Source organism: Lepidochelys kempii, chromosome 12, assembly GCF_965140285.1.
Source record: "Lepidochelys kempii isolate rLepKem1 chromosome 12, rLepKem1.hap1, whole genome shotgun sequence".
NCBI lineage: Eukaryota > Metazoa > Chordata > Testudines > Cheloniidae > Lepidochelys > Lepidochelys kempii.
The window spans coordinates 13860064-13876688 of NC_136391.1; the positions used below are offsets into that span (position 1 = coordinate 13860064).

The 16625-nt window shown below is 39.2% G+C and overlaps 1 protein-coding gene across 8 annotated transcripts in view; it reads right to left on the reverse strand.

Annotated features, from left to right (window-relative positions):
- FTO (FTO alpha-ketoglutarate dependent dioxygenase) overlaps positions 1–16625 on the reverse strand; it is a 327030-nt gene that overhangs the window by 162129 nt on the left and 148276 nt on the right. For 7 of the 8 annotated variants that reach the window (XM_073307614.2, XM_073307611.2, XM_073307615.2 and 4 more), the window contains one exon: positions 5721–5845. In XM_073307614.2, the coding sequence (XP_073163715.1) occupies positions 5721–5845 (125 nt within the window). Of the gene's footprint in view, positions 1–2125; positions 3508–5720; positions 5846–16625 lie in introns of those variants that run through there. The other variant, XM_073307610.2, reaches the window with a different exon arrangement.

The window sequence follows — 16625 nt, forward strand, 5'->3', positions numbered from 1 at the left end:
GTCACAGTCAGATCATCACATCCCTCATATTGGCATCCGGCTCACTACTGATCCTTTGGGAGTGGAGGACCTATTTCATTGGTGCATCCATGGAGATCAGCAGCAAATGGGGTTCAGATTTTTCTCTCAGTAACCTCATAGGACATTATGATAATCTTTTGTTTTTAACTATTGATATGATCACCATGAATCTCAACTTTCTTTCTAAGTTTTGGCCTGTCTTATTCTGGTTCCAGTTGGAATGTGGGAAAGTCAATGGGTTGCCTGTGAGATGAACTCGCATTTCTCAAGGCTTGTAAAATTAAGCAGAAAGGTAAAGTAATGAAGAATGGAGGGCTCTGATATGAGGGGAAATATAAAAAATGGAAAAATGAGGATGTTCTTCTAAGTTAAGAGAAACTCTTCCATCTCTAGACTTTTAAGCTGAAAGATGAGGTAAAATCACATGTTCACTTGGACAGGTCAAAAAAGGGATGAGTCAAAGGGGGTCAAAAATATATGACCAGTTGAGGATAAAAGTGATAGGTCTTAAAAGGATAGGAAGGAGTGGGCCCATAGTTTGGAATAAGATAAATGAGAACAACAAGGAAGAAAGAACTTTGTTTAGCAGAAATAAGTAGATAATGAGCTACGTGGAAGAACAGGCCAAAGCAAAACCCAAAGTGAACCCCATGAAGTATAGAATCAGAGATGACTGAAAAAATGAGAGGGGGCAACTTCTCCAAGTACTTTATTAATACACAGAAAGTAGAGATAGGGTGTGAGTATCAGGATCAAGAAACAGTTTTTTGTGTGTATTTGCTTTTTGAGGAGCTAGACTGTGACAAATTTAGTAGAAATGGGAGGATAGTGGAAGCCAAAAAACTTATTGGCAATAGTTGCATAACAAAAACCTTATACTATCTAAAAGGGGTGCGTGTGTGTAAAGTAACAAATGTAAAGATACTCTTATACAGTGACCTATCTACCAAATGTTAGTTGTATTATCGTCCCATAAAACAGATTTTCTCACTGTATTATTTCAATGAGCCAAGGAACTTGGATTTAAGCTATTAATTCTTAAAACAAGATTTAATCAGTTAACACTTCTCTGCTATGTTTGTTGCATGAACCAAAGGAATTCCTTGTTTACTTTAGTCCTTATTCCTTATAAAACCTTTATTCTGATTTCACTCAGTCAAAACTGTTATTAAAGTACGGACATCAGGATTTGGCTGAGTATTACTATTTTTAAAAGTAAACAGAAAACATCCTAAACAATTTTACTTTCCCAACAATCAGACTTGTAATTTCATTATGTTCCTCTCCCCAACCACTGGACAGCAGAGGTCCAGATTCTAGTCTGAGGTTATTGCAGATTTCACTGCGGTAAACTAATCAATATCTGACTCTCAATATTACACCTTTAAACACAAGCAGATTTTCAGTGAAAAGGATTGATTGCAACAATTAACTTAATAATTACAAAAACAAACAAAATTTTACCAGAAATTAATGATATTAAAGTATGAGAGGACACAATTAATCTTTGTTTTGTATATCAAACCTATTGCTGATTTCTTGGTGACAATTTGGTAACAAATGTGTTCATTCACAAAATGTTGCAAAATGAACCCTAAAAACTAACAGAGGCACAAAAAGCAAGACAAACAAATCTTTAAGAAAACATAGTATAGAAAAGATCTATGATATCAATAAGATTTAGAAGAGGAATGAAAGGCATGGATTTTTATTCAGACTATCATACACTTCTCCTGTGCATTTCTAGGACATGAAAGGTGTTAACACCCACTTCTACAATTTCAAACAAATATTTTTCAAGCAAATATTATTACATGGCCTAATTTTGCGACTTTACTTCTTATTCCATGTTCATCGTAAATGTGTCTTGAACTCTATGCTCATATTTGAAAACAACAACAACATTATTAAAGTATTAAGAATGTCCTAAAAAATGAATCAGGTGCAGTTCTTGGATTGTACTTTCCCCCACTTTGGTCTCACTTTTCAAATGATAATTTCTTCCATGGTCACCATTAAATCTTAATCTATTCCAGCTCTCCGCATGGGTCAATGATTCTATATGTACTGTGCTTATTTTAAAATGTTTCTCTTTTGTAAAAAAAAAAAAAAAAAAAAAAGAGAGAGAGAGAGAGAGAGAGAATGCAAGCGCTGTCTAAATCCAGATGGGTAACTTCACACTTCATTTATCAAACCCAATACATTAGACTCTGCCCTCTCTTGCCCACTATGCAGTTAAACATCCATATAATTCAGTAATAATTTTCATTATCACATGGTGAACCCAAAAAACCTGCACCAGTTTGCATGGTCAGTTCAAAATTCACAGCTGTTCTCTTTAGCCTCTGCTCACTACAGTAGAAGCTAAGGTTCCGTCTGCTTTATTAGCTGAAGACTGACCTTTTGTAAGCTGAGGTCAAGAAGGGGTCAGTTCAAAGGGCTTGAGGCAGCTCTTTAACAGCTATAACAACCTGTCCATCAGACACTATCAAGCAGTATAAACAAATATGAGCCTTTAGAAACTCTGGGTCATTTCTGTTAACACTTACAGCACATTCACATAGTTCTACCTGAGATATTTTGGATCACTACCACTCTATATAGATTAATTTGTATCCCTGAAAGACCTGCTTGGATAGCATTGTCTAGGGGTTACCAGTATGCAAAGTGGCAGGTCATAATACTCAGCCTACTACTGTGTGATCTGAACTGTTGTGCTGTAACACAAACTCATTGTGTAATTTCAGCCAGTCATTATGCAGAAACACTGGCATAGCCAGAAGCAAAATCCACAGGGACATGATTTGTCTGATTAAGACAGAAATTCATGTTAGTGAAAATCCTGATACTTCTGCGAGGAAGACTCACCGGCCTGTAAAAGCACAATCCCCTTAGAGCTGTGTTACTGTTCCAACCATGTATTTCTTTTTATTATTTTTTTTTTTAAATTAAGGTATCAGTGCCACAAGTGAACCTGCTGAAACAACAGAATGGCTACATTACTCTCAGAGCACGGTAAAGTTTTTGCCAGCTAGTCTCTTAGTTGACCTAAATTTCTTCAAGTTGTACTGTTCATAATGTGCTCTCTAATAATGTGCAATGGAAGGTAATTAGAGTCATCTGTATTTAACTTCCAGAGGGGGAAAAAAAAAATCTATTATCTAATCTAGCGGATCCCCTGATAGCCTGCTGAAAGTAAAATACTGTAGCCTGTTGCCTGCCCTTTGACAAGTGCTAATTATTTCCTGTCCAAGCACATTTTTCTCATGTAATTCCAAAGTACGCAATAGACTGATCTCTAAAACACGGGCAGCCCCTGCGAGCACTGGGGCGGACGTTTCAGAACTTTCACCACTGCATGCTTGATGGCTCCCACAGTCACGGCTTCATTCCAGACATCTAGCAGAAGCTTTGATGAGGTAAAGTGAGGTGTATGGTAACAGTCTGTTTATGTAGATCATATGGATGAGACTCTTAGATAGGTCACTAGGATGGGAAACATCAAATGGGAAAAAAGGATTATGGTTACTTAATACTCAAGGGACACTTTCTTTCTGAGCTTTCAAGACACCATGCTCTTGAAATTTTCTTTCAGGTGTTTAGTTTTAAGGAGGCCTGCACTTTGTCTGCTTCTAAGCTTTCTCACCACCATCCCCCAAAGTACTTTAGCATTTTTGTGTCAGAGACTAGACTTTGTCTGCCACATCAGTGCTGGCTCCAGCTTCTGATTAAATTGTTAGTTGTAAGCAAAGGCCAGAAACAATGTAACCAGAGTCCTTTCAAAACAAGTAATTTTTTGTCGTGATCCCTGATGATCTGGTATATTAGAAAATTATTGTTAAACTAAATGGACCCTAAGAAGACATGTCAGTCATCACAACCGTTTATTCTTTCCCTGTCTCTAGAAAGCTCTCTATTTTGTTTAACATAGAAGAGTGGAGAGTTCCAGGTGAAGAAAAGCCCTTAGAGATCTCTCCAGCTAATGACATCCCCGTCCCGCAACTCATTTGGTTTAATTTAATAAGACAAATGATGCAGAATCACAGACTTTAAAAAACATCCAGGAGATTCTTTGGAAAGCAGGAAACTAAATCGAGAAGTGAGTGACATAACATGAGGAATTTGCAAACTACTCTTAGATAGGTATTTTTCATTCTGAGACCTCTTCGGATTTATATCATAATACCAACTCCCTACCCACTAGAAGAAACCTTACTAGACAAGGTCGCTAATTTGTTCCAATAATTGTTCCTCTGTTGTAGTGCTCAGTCCCTTGAGTTTTTGAAGCGTTTCAAGAGCCCATGCAGTGTAGCAATATTGAGAACAGCAAATCCAATCAAGCGTCAGGTTTAGCAGCCTCTACTGACTTTTTGAAGTAACGGAGGTCAAATCTACAGAACTTTCAGCATCCATATGAAGCACCATAGTAAGGGTACAACAGAATTCTCTTAACTGGCACACACCACTGGAAACAAATTCACACCAATGAAGCAATTACCCTGAATACCACAAGTGTCACAATAATACATACATTAGGCCAAAGTTTGGTCATACATGCAAATACAGGACTCCTATTGATTTTAATGGGAGATGTGTGCACATATCCAAGTGAAGAATTTGGCCCACTTTTGAAGTAGGTCTTTTTATTTATTTAATCGGTTGTCTTAAAAACAAGAAAAAACAAGAGATTATTAAAGCATGTATACATCTGCAGCTTTTAGAATAGTAAAGTAAAATGGACTCATTTAGCAGCCATTACCAATGCAGGAGAGTGGAATGAAGAAAGCAAGGCGGCACGCAGTGGAAATTTACTCTAGTAAACACCAAATCACATCTGCTATAAACAGGTTTTCGAACAAGAACAGGCACAGCATTTCAAACAGGCTAAGAATATCATTTATCGATAGTCACTGAAATGCATCCCACTGAATATGTTCCTAGGCATTTATCACAATTAAAGGAACACTGTCAACTAAAAATTTAGGCAATTTAAAAAATGTGTTAAAAGTAGTTTCAGTTACTGAATGCATCATGGAACCCCCTTACCCATTTTTGTCATTCGGCTGAATCAGTAAAACTGCCTATACACAAAGTGTTGCCAAATGCAAAAAACAAGTCATCTGAATGGGGAAAAATGGAGGATTCTCCCTCAGCTTTTTTCAGATATTGACTGTGATTCTGTAAACAGACTTGCCCATGTGGGGTCCCACAGATGTTATCTGAACTTTGTGTGGTTGTAAGCATCCACACTGACACATCTAAAGGCAGAGTTTGTACCACAGCACTGTTCTGTTCAGGCTCTTATTCTGAGCCTATCACAACCATGAGACATTAGCAAGTATTATTTGTAACAATAGTAGGGAAAATCTTTTCAGACAAAGTGTGATTAAATTGACAGCATCCTTTAAATGGGCATGCTGTTTATCAGGGTATCAACTGAATAGATTGCTGTATCAAGATAGTAATACAACATCACACTGTTAAATTAACTGTGAAATCATATATAGTAACGTTTGACTATTTAATCCATACAGAAATGTAACTGGAAAAGCAAACAGTAAAACTCTTTTTTAAAAAGACTTGCCCAGCTGTCGTCCCCCCCCCCATGTGCGTCTTTATGAGAATAGTTGATCATGTGTTTTTTTGGTTTTTTTTATTTCAAGGTCTCACTATATTTTCCTTTTCCTTAGGGCTCTCACCTTGCGGTCCATTCTTTGCGTAGCTCTTGTCGCTCAGTAAGAAGTGGCAAGAAGCAGCTGATGATTTCATTCCTTTGTTCCATGGTTCGTTCCCCTTTTCCAACTTCACAGAGCACCAGGCTTGTCTTAAAGGAAAAAAAAAACATAAAAAATTATAATCCAAAAAAGCATAAAATTAATAAAAAGCCCATAAGCAAATAAGGACAGTAAATCAATGTTTTTTTTATTACAGTTGCTCTCGTGACAAATCAATACAGTAAATGATGGTCAAAAATGGCCAGCATATATTTGGTATTTAATCAATGTACATGGCACATAAGGTAAACCTTAAAGCTTCATTGCCTTAAGTAACCCAACAAGATATTGTGCATTCTAGCTCTCATTTTCTCAAGACATGATTCCTTTTCTTTTGTGCTTTCTTGTATAAATAATTATTAGAAGTTATTTTACTAATACAATTTTTTTCTTTAATGTTTGCAGAGTAACACTGAATTGTTTTTTTCCCTGACTCCTGGTACAATCTCTCTGTACTATATCTTTGTACAGAGAATTTCTATTGTTAGTGCTACTGTTATTTTTTCCCCTTTTTCTCTTTTCTGTTGAATACTCACGTTTCAAGGAAGTAAACAATCAAACAATTTTTTTCAGTTTCTGAAATGAACTACATAGTCAGAAAGTATAAATGCAATGAAATTCAGTCATCCTTGGACCAAGATAAACATTCACCCCAGAGATCATATTACACTTCAGTTTGTGGCAGTCTTATTCTATAGCTATGAATACAATGCAGTGTTTTCTTCATTGCCACGTTTATTCAGCATAACCTTAAGCAAGACCTGGTCTACTCTGCCATACAACAAATTCAAATTCCACTCTGTAGTTCCACAGCAGAAAACCGTCAAATCCATGGTAAACTTGAATGACTGATTTTTGAAAATACATTACTCAGTCCCAGCACAGGGACTCTTGGGAGTCATGTGATTACATCAGATTGTAATCTTTCATTTAAAAAATAAATTCTGGCTCTCATGGTAATAGAGATAAGTTTGAAAACACAACTCGAGTGTAACCAAAGCAGTGATATCTGGCTGAGAGAACTTGACACAATAGCTCTAAGGAGGTAAACTGACTCATTCAGCTCAAAACCACCTTTGCTTCTCCCTTTCTTCATTTGCAATGGGAGGACCTCTGGCACTGGTGAGGCTCTGATCAGTGGTATGTGCTCACATTATTAGAAGGAACTTCTACCCTTTCATGGATGGTAACACACTTCACTTGACTTTCAAGACAAATATACCTTTTAACCCCTAAACTTTTACACTTACCTGTGCATACATGTTTAATGCTGTTTTATAGCAGGGGTTGTCAACCTTTTTTGTTCTGAGGCCCACCTCAACATGCTCTAAACACTCCATGGCCCACTGTGCCACAACAACTGATTTTCTTCATATAAAAGCCATGGATGGCGTTAGGGGGTAGCAAGCAGGCCAATTTCCTGGGGCCCTATGCCACAGGACACCCACAAAGTTACATTGCTCAGGCTTCGGCTTCAGCCCTGGGTGGCGGGGCTCAGAGCCCCAGTCTTCAGCCCCATCTGGTGGGGCTTTGGCTTTCTACCCTGGGCCCCAGTGAGTCTAACACTGGCCCTGCCTTGACGGACTCCTTGAAACCTGCTCGCGACCCACCAGCGGGCCCCAGATCCCTTGTTGAGAATCACTATTTTGTAGAATATTTTTTCTGTATATTTTAGTGCAATCAAACTACAGCCATGTCATTTATGTGGCAACACACGTCAGATCTCACAAGAAACTCAGGGATAACCTAGGTCACTGTTTGGTTCAATACTGGGAAGGTTCTGCAGGAAATGATAATGCAAGTGATCCATTAGTAGCACTCTTCTTTCTGAGTCAGTACCAAACCCATGCTTTTGCACAGGGTTTAGGGCTCTGCAGTGGTGGAAATGCAGTCTTTTGGATGAGACATAGAATCAAAGTCCTCTAAACACTCAGGTCAAATGATGCCTTTAGTAAAAGTAGGGGTGTTAACCCTTATGTCCTGGCCAAATTCCAACTTGGGTAATTACATTCTGCTACCTAAACTACTCTACAATTACATTTTCATTTCACTCTAGGATGCAGCTTTATTGTGGCAATTTAGGAGTAATTTAATTTTTACTGAGAGGGTAAGTATAACATGTCATTTGGAAATATGAAAGTTCTACATGCCAAGTTTCGCACTAATACCCCAAGTAACTCCACTGACTTCAAGAGGATTGGACTGAGGTTTACGTCTACTCAGAGATTGGCACTATGAGTGTGTTTCAGTGGTGTTTCTGTCAATGAAGAAAACGTAGTTATCATCATAATCTGCACTTCTGCAGCAGATTTCATTTCAGAGTCTCAAAATGCTTCACATACATTTAAACCTTACAATGCCTGATGAGATACAAATGCTACTAGCTCTGGGGTGAAACAGAACTATTAAGCAGCATGCACCAACACTACACAGCAGTTCAGCTTACTTCTTATCTAAGACCACTGAAGTCAATCAAGTCACCTGGGGCCTGAGTGTAGGATATAGTATACAGTGTTTATATGTTTCTGAATGATATGTTCTGTTTGCTCTTGTAGTAAAAATTTCCAAATTGTAACAACAAAGCAGTAGCCTAGGGTGAAAGGAAAATGTAAAATACCCTCCTTTTTTGCAAGAATATCATACTTGCAAGGTATTTTCTACATATACCTTATTTTAGGATTTATTTTTTAAGAGAGATTAGAAAGGATCCAATGCACCCTGACTGATAAAGGTCAAGGGTTCAAGAAACTTGGTCAAAGATGTTATCAGCTGGGAAAGCCATTTCCTCACATCAACACTGATAAAAATCCATCAAAAACCCAGCCGATACCACCCCTGTTTTAAAGGGCAGGGACAGCCTTCTATTGAACATTCCTATAGTTGCACATCCCATCAAAGAAAGGCTGACCCTGTGTCTTCATTCATTTAATCATCTTTAATGACAGATAATTGTCTACTGAGGCCCCTTTTCTCCGATGCTGAGTGAAGCCTTTACATTTCTAAACTGAACTCAACACTGGCTCAGGTTTTTTTCAAAACACTTGGGACTATAGGGCAGGAGAATAAACAAACAGTGCAAGCAGTCCTATGGCCTGCCTTATCTCATCCTTCTGTTAGCAGAGGGTTTTGAGGGTGCTAATGTTTACGAATTGTTGAAACTTTCTTTCCTCTGTTTCCTGAACTGGCGAAAACATATCCTGGACAACCTCAGCAAAGAGATAACACAAACTGCATCTCACTTGCTTGGGAAGTCACTGGCTCTCTTACTGGGTGGGGTGTCTTTTTATTGCATTATTAGTGCTTTGGATTGCTCTCCCCTATTTTTACACTAGGGGCCACTTATACGAATAGATAGGGCTTTCTTAGATAATTGCCAAAATGATCCAGCTTTTAAAAAGAAATGGGCCAGATGCTCAGCTGGTGCAAATCAACATACCTCCATCAACTTCTCTAGAACTATGCCAGTTCACACCAGCTGACAACCTTGCCATCTGTGTTAAATTAGTGATTGAGTTTAGCAATTACGCCCTTTGCCTATATCCTGGTAAGAAGGCAGAGTTGGAGGAAAAGCTCTGCTGACCTAAAAGGTAGTAGCTACCAAAGCTATTCCCTCAGACATGCATACTACAGTGAGATTTTGATAGTAAAATCCTCCTCCTCCATCAGTCCCTACTAATAAAATCAAACAACAACAATATAGCATTGGATAAAACTGTGTTATAACCATGCCCTGATCTTTACCTTTGATAAGCATTCATAATTATATATATTTCTACCAGTCTTAACACAGCTAAACTTCAGCTTCTGGCATGGTTATAACAACATATTTAATACGATCCAAATAGGGTTGCTAACTGTCTAATTACACAAACACCCTTGCCCTGCCCCTTCTCCGAGGCCCCGCCCCACTCACTCCATCACTCTCTCCCCCCCACCCTCACTCACTTGCACTGGGCTGGAGCAGGGGATTGGAGAGCAGGAGGGAGTGCAGGCTCCGGGCTCTGGCCAAGGGGTTCGGAGTGTGGGAGAGGGCTCTAGGCTGAACCTGGGGAAGGGGGTTGGGTACAGGCACTGGGAGGGAGTTTGAGTGAGGGAGGGGGCTCAGGGCTGGGGCAGGGATGCAGGACGGGGTGAAAGGTACGGGCTCCTGCCAGGCAGCGCTTACCTTGAGCAGCTCCTGGTCAGCAGCACACTGGGGCTAAGGCAGGCTCCCTGCCACTCTCGGAAGCGGCCGGCACGTCCCTGCGGCCCCTAGATGTGGGGGGTAGTGGGTCTCTGTGCGCTACCCCTGCCTGCAGACACCATCCCCACAACTCCCATTGGCTTCAGTTCCTGCCAATGGGAGCGGCAGAGACAGCACTCAGAGCCCCCTGCCCCCCACTCTCCCCAGGGGCTGCTGGGACATGTGGGCCACTTCCGGGAGTGACATAGGAAGCCTGCCTTAGCCCTGCTGTGCCGCAGACTTTTAACAGCCTAAAATCTCCCGGTTTGGCTTCAGTAGCCTCCGGGAGATAGAGCTTGATTCCAGGAGGGTTGGCAACCCTACAAAAGAAGAAAGAATATTACAATATGATTGGGCCACTACCATGTTTAATCATGTTACTTGAACGAGTAGATTTCATACTTGCTTTTTTTTCTTCTAAAGCTACATATTTTTCTTCCTTGACAGACTTAACAGGGAGGTACACATATGTTTAGAAATACTGCATAGCCAGAGACATGATACCTAATATTCTGGCAAACGAATTATTCTATCAGTCTGAACTAAAGTGGCACTTGGGACTGTTTGTTTCTTGGTCCCACTTTATTTGGCCAACAAATGCACTTTTCACCTCTTTGAGTAAAGATTTAATTTACTCATTAGCTCTTTAAATAGATTAGCAGGATAAACTTCTGAATCCTTACTAATCTCTTCCACTCCAGCACAGCACTCAACTATCAATAATCCATAACTAACAGAGGAAGAGAAAAATCAGGTGTTATTACATGTGTAAGCACAGCGAGCTATTTCAGTCCCTACTGCACGTCTTTCTTGTTATTTTAATTAGTTACAATGCTATTACTCGCTGCAAGAAGGATCCTGATGGTCTGTGCAGCTGCAACATGGCAGCTTTTATGGAAAACAAACCTGAAATCTATATGACATGCTTGTTTAACATGACTTCATTGGTATATAGCAGAGAACTTAGTAGTATTTTGTAAGCAATGACTTTTTTTTTTTTGGTTATTTAAAGCGTGTATTAATGCACCCCATTCTCAATGATAGGATGGAATTAGCCAGTTTGTTTTAGGTTATCACCAACAATTTGGACATTTTAAACACAACTGACAGCCTTTTGTTTATTAGTCCACCATGCTAGATAGCAAAGTTTCACTCAGCAACTTTTGGGCTTTGGATGATGTTGAAAAATGGCTCATGTTTGTCAAAGAAAGTGGAAAAAAAAAAAGGTGAGGAGGGAAAAAGTGTTGTTTATAGAAGCCAGCTGCTCAGACTTTGGCGCCAGCAGCTCTTCATCCTGCTATTTTACGCCTGCAACCCCCACTGCCCCCATTGGCACAGGTACAACTAAATGTTGACTTCAATGCTTCAGAGAGCACTCAACTGATTCTGTACATGATTAATTGCCAAAGACATGGCTGACCATATGGAACAGAAAAAGCATCAAGTAATTCATACTTCTGTATATGATCATTTGGTCCCTGTTGTTTTAATGTACAGGAAAGAGCTAGTATAGCACAGACCTGGTGTCTTGCCCTTGACAGCCCATTAAGAAATCTCAAAGCACCTAGTTGAAGTTATGCTGTTGGCTTTTCAATAGCAGCCTAATAAAACAGAAGCAAAGCTTTCCAACTAGTCTTAAATCTTTCACATACAGTACATTAACCACTGCTGCTAAAACAACTGGTTTCTTACGATAGGAAATGGGATTTGATTTCTAGCCTCTGCATACTTACTGAAAGCCTTTTTCTGACCTTTGGAGGGTTTACAAAATCATTGTTCGTTTTTCCTGCCATTTTCCAAGCTTCTTGCCATGGTGATCCTAATAGATTTGTTTAAGGTTCACTACATTTTACTCTTACTAGCTGTTATATGCAACCTGTACAATGAAGGCATACTCAGGGGAGCTGAAAAGAAACAAATTATTATTATATGTTTTCTTTCTAAGAGTTATAGAAATCACTACAATATCTAAAACATCATCTTCCTTCAGAGAACCTATAAAACATAACTAAAAATTCCTGAAAGAAAGCAATATACTAACGTATGCTTTCTTTTATCAGACTGGAGACAAATCATCAAATTTCATTTGAGAAGAAAGACCAATTTATTTTAAAACTGTACTATTCTTGGGGATGTCTGACACAGATCTCAATGAAAAGAAAATGGTGCAGACTTGGAATATATGTCAGTATTGCTAACAGTATATTAGTTTTATCTGCCGTTAACATCTTTTCAGACAGTTAAATTCAGTTAAAGAAAAATGTTTAAATAATGTTTTCCTTTCAAGGCTCTTAAATGACAGTGCTAAAAAGTTTAATCCCCATCTGCACAGATCTTTTGGCAGTTTTGACATGTGTTGGCAGGGATGTCTTTGTTGGCACCTTCCATTAGAAAATATTTACATGGTTTTTTGTCTGTGGATTTGCTAGATGTCCAAATTATCATCATACTCTAAGGAACCATATGTGAGAAATCCTATTGACTGGATGTTCATCAGTAGTACTTTCCCAGGTTGCTGAATTCAGCTAACAACCCACTTAGTACTCCAAGAGGATACATTAGTTGCTCAGGCCAATATAAAATTCCATAACTATTCTCCTTTTTCTGTTTTCTAGGGACGTTTCAAGCTCAGAAATTCAAGTAGGGGTAGAATACTAAGAAACAGATGCAAAAAGGTTGTTTTTTTTGGGGGGGGGAGATTTGAGCATTTATAACATTAAAAATTAAAGTAAATGGTGTGACTTTGAGTCAAATACTGCATCTGCACTGAAAAAAGTACAACTAGATAACGGTATGACAAATGTACCATCTCTGTACTTTTTACATGTTAAAGTACTAAAATCTCATGCTTCAGGATGTGAGGCGATTGCCTCAAAGATTAAGAAGGATTCACCCCTTCCCTCACATACAGTACTGCACAACTAGCTAACGCCCCAGTACAGCAAAGCACTGAAGGACACGCCTAAATTTAAATATCTGAATAGTGTCACTGATTTCAGTGGGAGTATCCTCATGCTTAAAGTGAGGCATGTGCTTAAGGGGCAGGGTGTTCTGCATTCCACTGAAATAATCAGTGCTGACCACAACACCAGTGGAATATTGGACTCGATTGGTTAAAGATTTGATCTGACAAAACCTATACAGAGCAAACAACATAGGAAGAGATTTTCAAAAGAGTCTAAGGGCATGTCTTCACGCACTACAGCAGCGGACCTGTGGCAATGCAGCTATGCCACTGTAGCATAGATGTTTACTACACCAACAGAAGGGGGGTTACTGTCACTGTAGTAAATCCACCCCTTTGAAAGGCAGTAGTTAGATGGACAGAAGAATTCTTCCATCAACCTAGTGGTGTCTATGCCAGTGCTTAGGTCAGCCTATGTCTCTGAGGGGTGTGAATGTTTCAGACCCCTGCACGACACAGCCAGGTCTACTGAAGTTTTAGATATAGACCAGGCCGAAGGGCATATCTGCATTAGAAACTTGTTCCACTTTAACTATATCACTATAGCTAAAGTGGTACAACTCACCTAGTGTGGACGCAGTTATCTCGGGTGCTTTGTAGCAGTAGAGCTAGTCCCATAAGGAAGGGAAACAACTATACCATATAAATTACCTTACCAATATAAATGCATCCACATGACGGATTTTGCCAATATAACTATTTAGATTAAAAAGAAAATCACACTTCTAACAAAAATAGATGAAGCAGTAACATTTTCAAATGTAGACCAGGCCTAACAGTTAGGCACCCAATTACCATTTAAATATAATGGGAGTTTGGCACCTAATTCCCATCAGCCCCTTTGAAAATTTAGCTATAATTTGTTGTTGTTGACTGTAAAACAGTTTTAAGGATTACTAATTAGTAAAGACAAAAGAAGCTTTTGTCATAGCAGAAAGTGGGTGATATGGTATTTTCAGATACAGAAGGTAAAAGCTAATAACATTATTCTCAGAAGTATTCAAAAACACCTACAAAAAAGTTAATGACTGATTTATTCTAGATTACTTTGGCATCTCAAACCTGAATGGATTCTTGGTGATAATGGATTAGTCTTTTTACCTGGGACATTTCAATCTGGTTAACAGCCGAAACCCATTTAAACAAGGTCTAGGAAATGGGTGTGAAAAGATCATCACTTTTTAGGTGTCTTTACTAAACTGTTCAGCAAGCCTCTAAAAGTGAAGTATAACGCATCACACCGAGAGAGAGAGAGTGACTGAATCACTCAAGACGTTGGCTTAGCACCCTTAGATCGATGGGTGAGTGAAAGGTTACCCTTTAGCCACTTTCTCCCTCAGCACAACCCCCTCTGCCTCCCAAACATCAATAATACAAAGCCTGAAGTTGGCCTACCATGCATAGTGGATTATATGAAGTGTAAAACATTAGGGGTAAAAGCTTTTGAAAGGAAGCGGGAAAAAGAAATCACACTTGCAAGAAGATCCAGATGACAAGCTAGTCTCTAACAAGTGAAACAAGTGAATATGTTTGAAAACATTGTGAATGCAAGAAAAGAGCATGCCTTTTGTTTCCAATCCTACCGTGTGTCTTTAACCCAACTGCTGCCTGCATGGCTGAACATATGTTTTCTGCACAAGAACTGAAGCAGAAAGGGGCTCTTTGTTATAATTCACTCCTTTGTATGTATCTCTCTTTTCCCTTTTTGGTCACATCCAAACAGTAGTTACTCTGAGCACTTAAGTTCTGAAGGACTGCCACAGCAGCGTATGCTTCAATGATAATTTACTATTGCTGAAAACAGTTGAGCTAGGATGCACAGTGAGAGTCACTTCACTAACATGCACTCTGGATAGCCCACACTTTGTGATACCAAATCATGCCTAGCACAAGCCATATAGCTAACTCGGCAGCTGCTGAGAACCTTAGCCACTATCAAGTGGGCTCTCAGTTTTAAACAAAATGTTTGTAAAAACCAGCACAATGGTTTTATCTGTTGGAAAATCTCATTATGGCTCCTGTAACTACACATTTTTACAATATAGAAATTAATAGGACTGGAATTGAGGTGTTATCTACTGGTGTTATCTACTAATGATTTCAAAAGAAGGTGAAAGAGAACCATAAGTTTCAAATCAAAGTTAGTAACAGGTAATTAAACTCAATTGTCTAGCAGTATGAGGCTACACAATTATATGAATATGTATTGGATCAAATCATAGCCAGTATAACTCCATTGAGGTCAGTGGAATAATACTAGGGATAAATGTGGCTTAGTCTGTCTGATAAAGCAGCTGCTGTAAATTACATCCAAGCTTCAATATTGGTCATTTACCACATTTTGAATATTTCTAGACATGGGCCCAAACCAAACCCAGAGAACTAAACACCCAGACTTCATGGCATTCAGAATCCAAACTGGGATCCAGATCCAAATTTTCCTATTGACCAGTTGCTCTTAACCAGACCAAAACCCTAGATTCAAACACCCCAAACTTTATGGGTGCTCAAAATCCAAACCCAGAACCATACCTAAATTTGCACATGGGCCTTATATAATCAGTCAAACCAAATTATCAGCTTCAAACATCCCCAAACTTTGAGAAGGATAGAGATGCAAAGGGGCGTCAAATTCTGGATCCAGAACTGGATTTTGCAGCTGGAACCCATATCTAAACATTTTACTAGAAATCAAATTACTGATTTCCTTGAACACAATGCTTGATGTCTGCTTAAAATGGGAAAGCCTAGAGCAGCACTGAACTTTCTCTCACTTGAGTGAAGCCATCATCTGTTGCAGCCCACCAGTTTCTTGTCTCAGCCATGTCCCTATCTAGCCTGATATAGATATAGGTGGGCAAGTGTTTGGATGCATTTACAATGCTTGTTACTTTTATTGAAACAATTTAAAACACAGAGGGCCATATTAATGCTATGAGCATTGTAGAATGTAGAAACTGGTAAGATGCTATTCTCACTACATGGGCAAAATCATCTTTGGGGGTGCTGTCTCCAGGATGTATGCTGCAGTAGAATAGCAGAGTACTGCATATGTAAGATAGCCACACACAGCTGAATGAAGTCTTGGAATGACATGAGGGGGTAGTGGATCAAGGAGTTCACAAATATCACAAGATTACACACTATGTCCATGAGGAATTCATGGTCATAATAAGAATGGAACTCAGGCCTTTCTGTTACAAAAGTACTGGCTCTTACCGCATGAGCTAAAAAGAACATCTGTATTAGCTGCAGTATTACTGCACCCTCAAACAGATCTGGCATTTCCATCCATTAGAGGACAGGATACATATACACACTCACCAGCAAGTTACAAAGGGCCAAACACACAGAATTCAGTAGAATATCACAGTGCCTGGAAGAGTACAGGAAATGGAAGCAAAACAGCATCACAAGTTGCTTTTATTCATGTTCAGGGAACGTGAAATAATTCAGGCTGCTAAAAGGCAAATTAAAACACACAATGCCCATAGTTAGAGGTTGTCATGATGACAGTAGCTGGGGACTGATAACAGCCTCACTGCACATAAAGAAGTGGGGGCCATTGTCTGGGTTGTTGGAAAAAGTGTGTGGCCTCTTCTAAGGGCTAGAGAGCCAGAGAGTGACTTGTTGGAGCACCTTC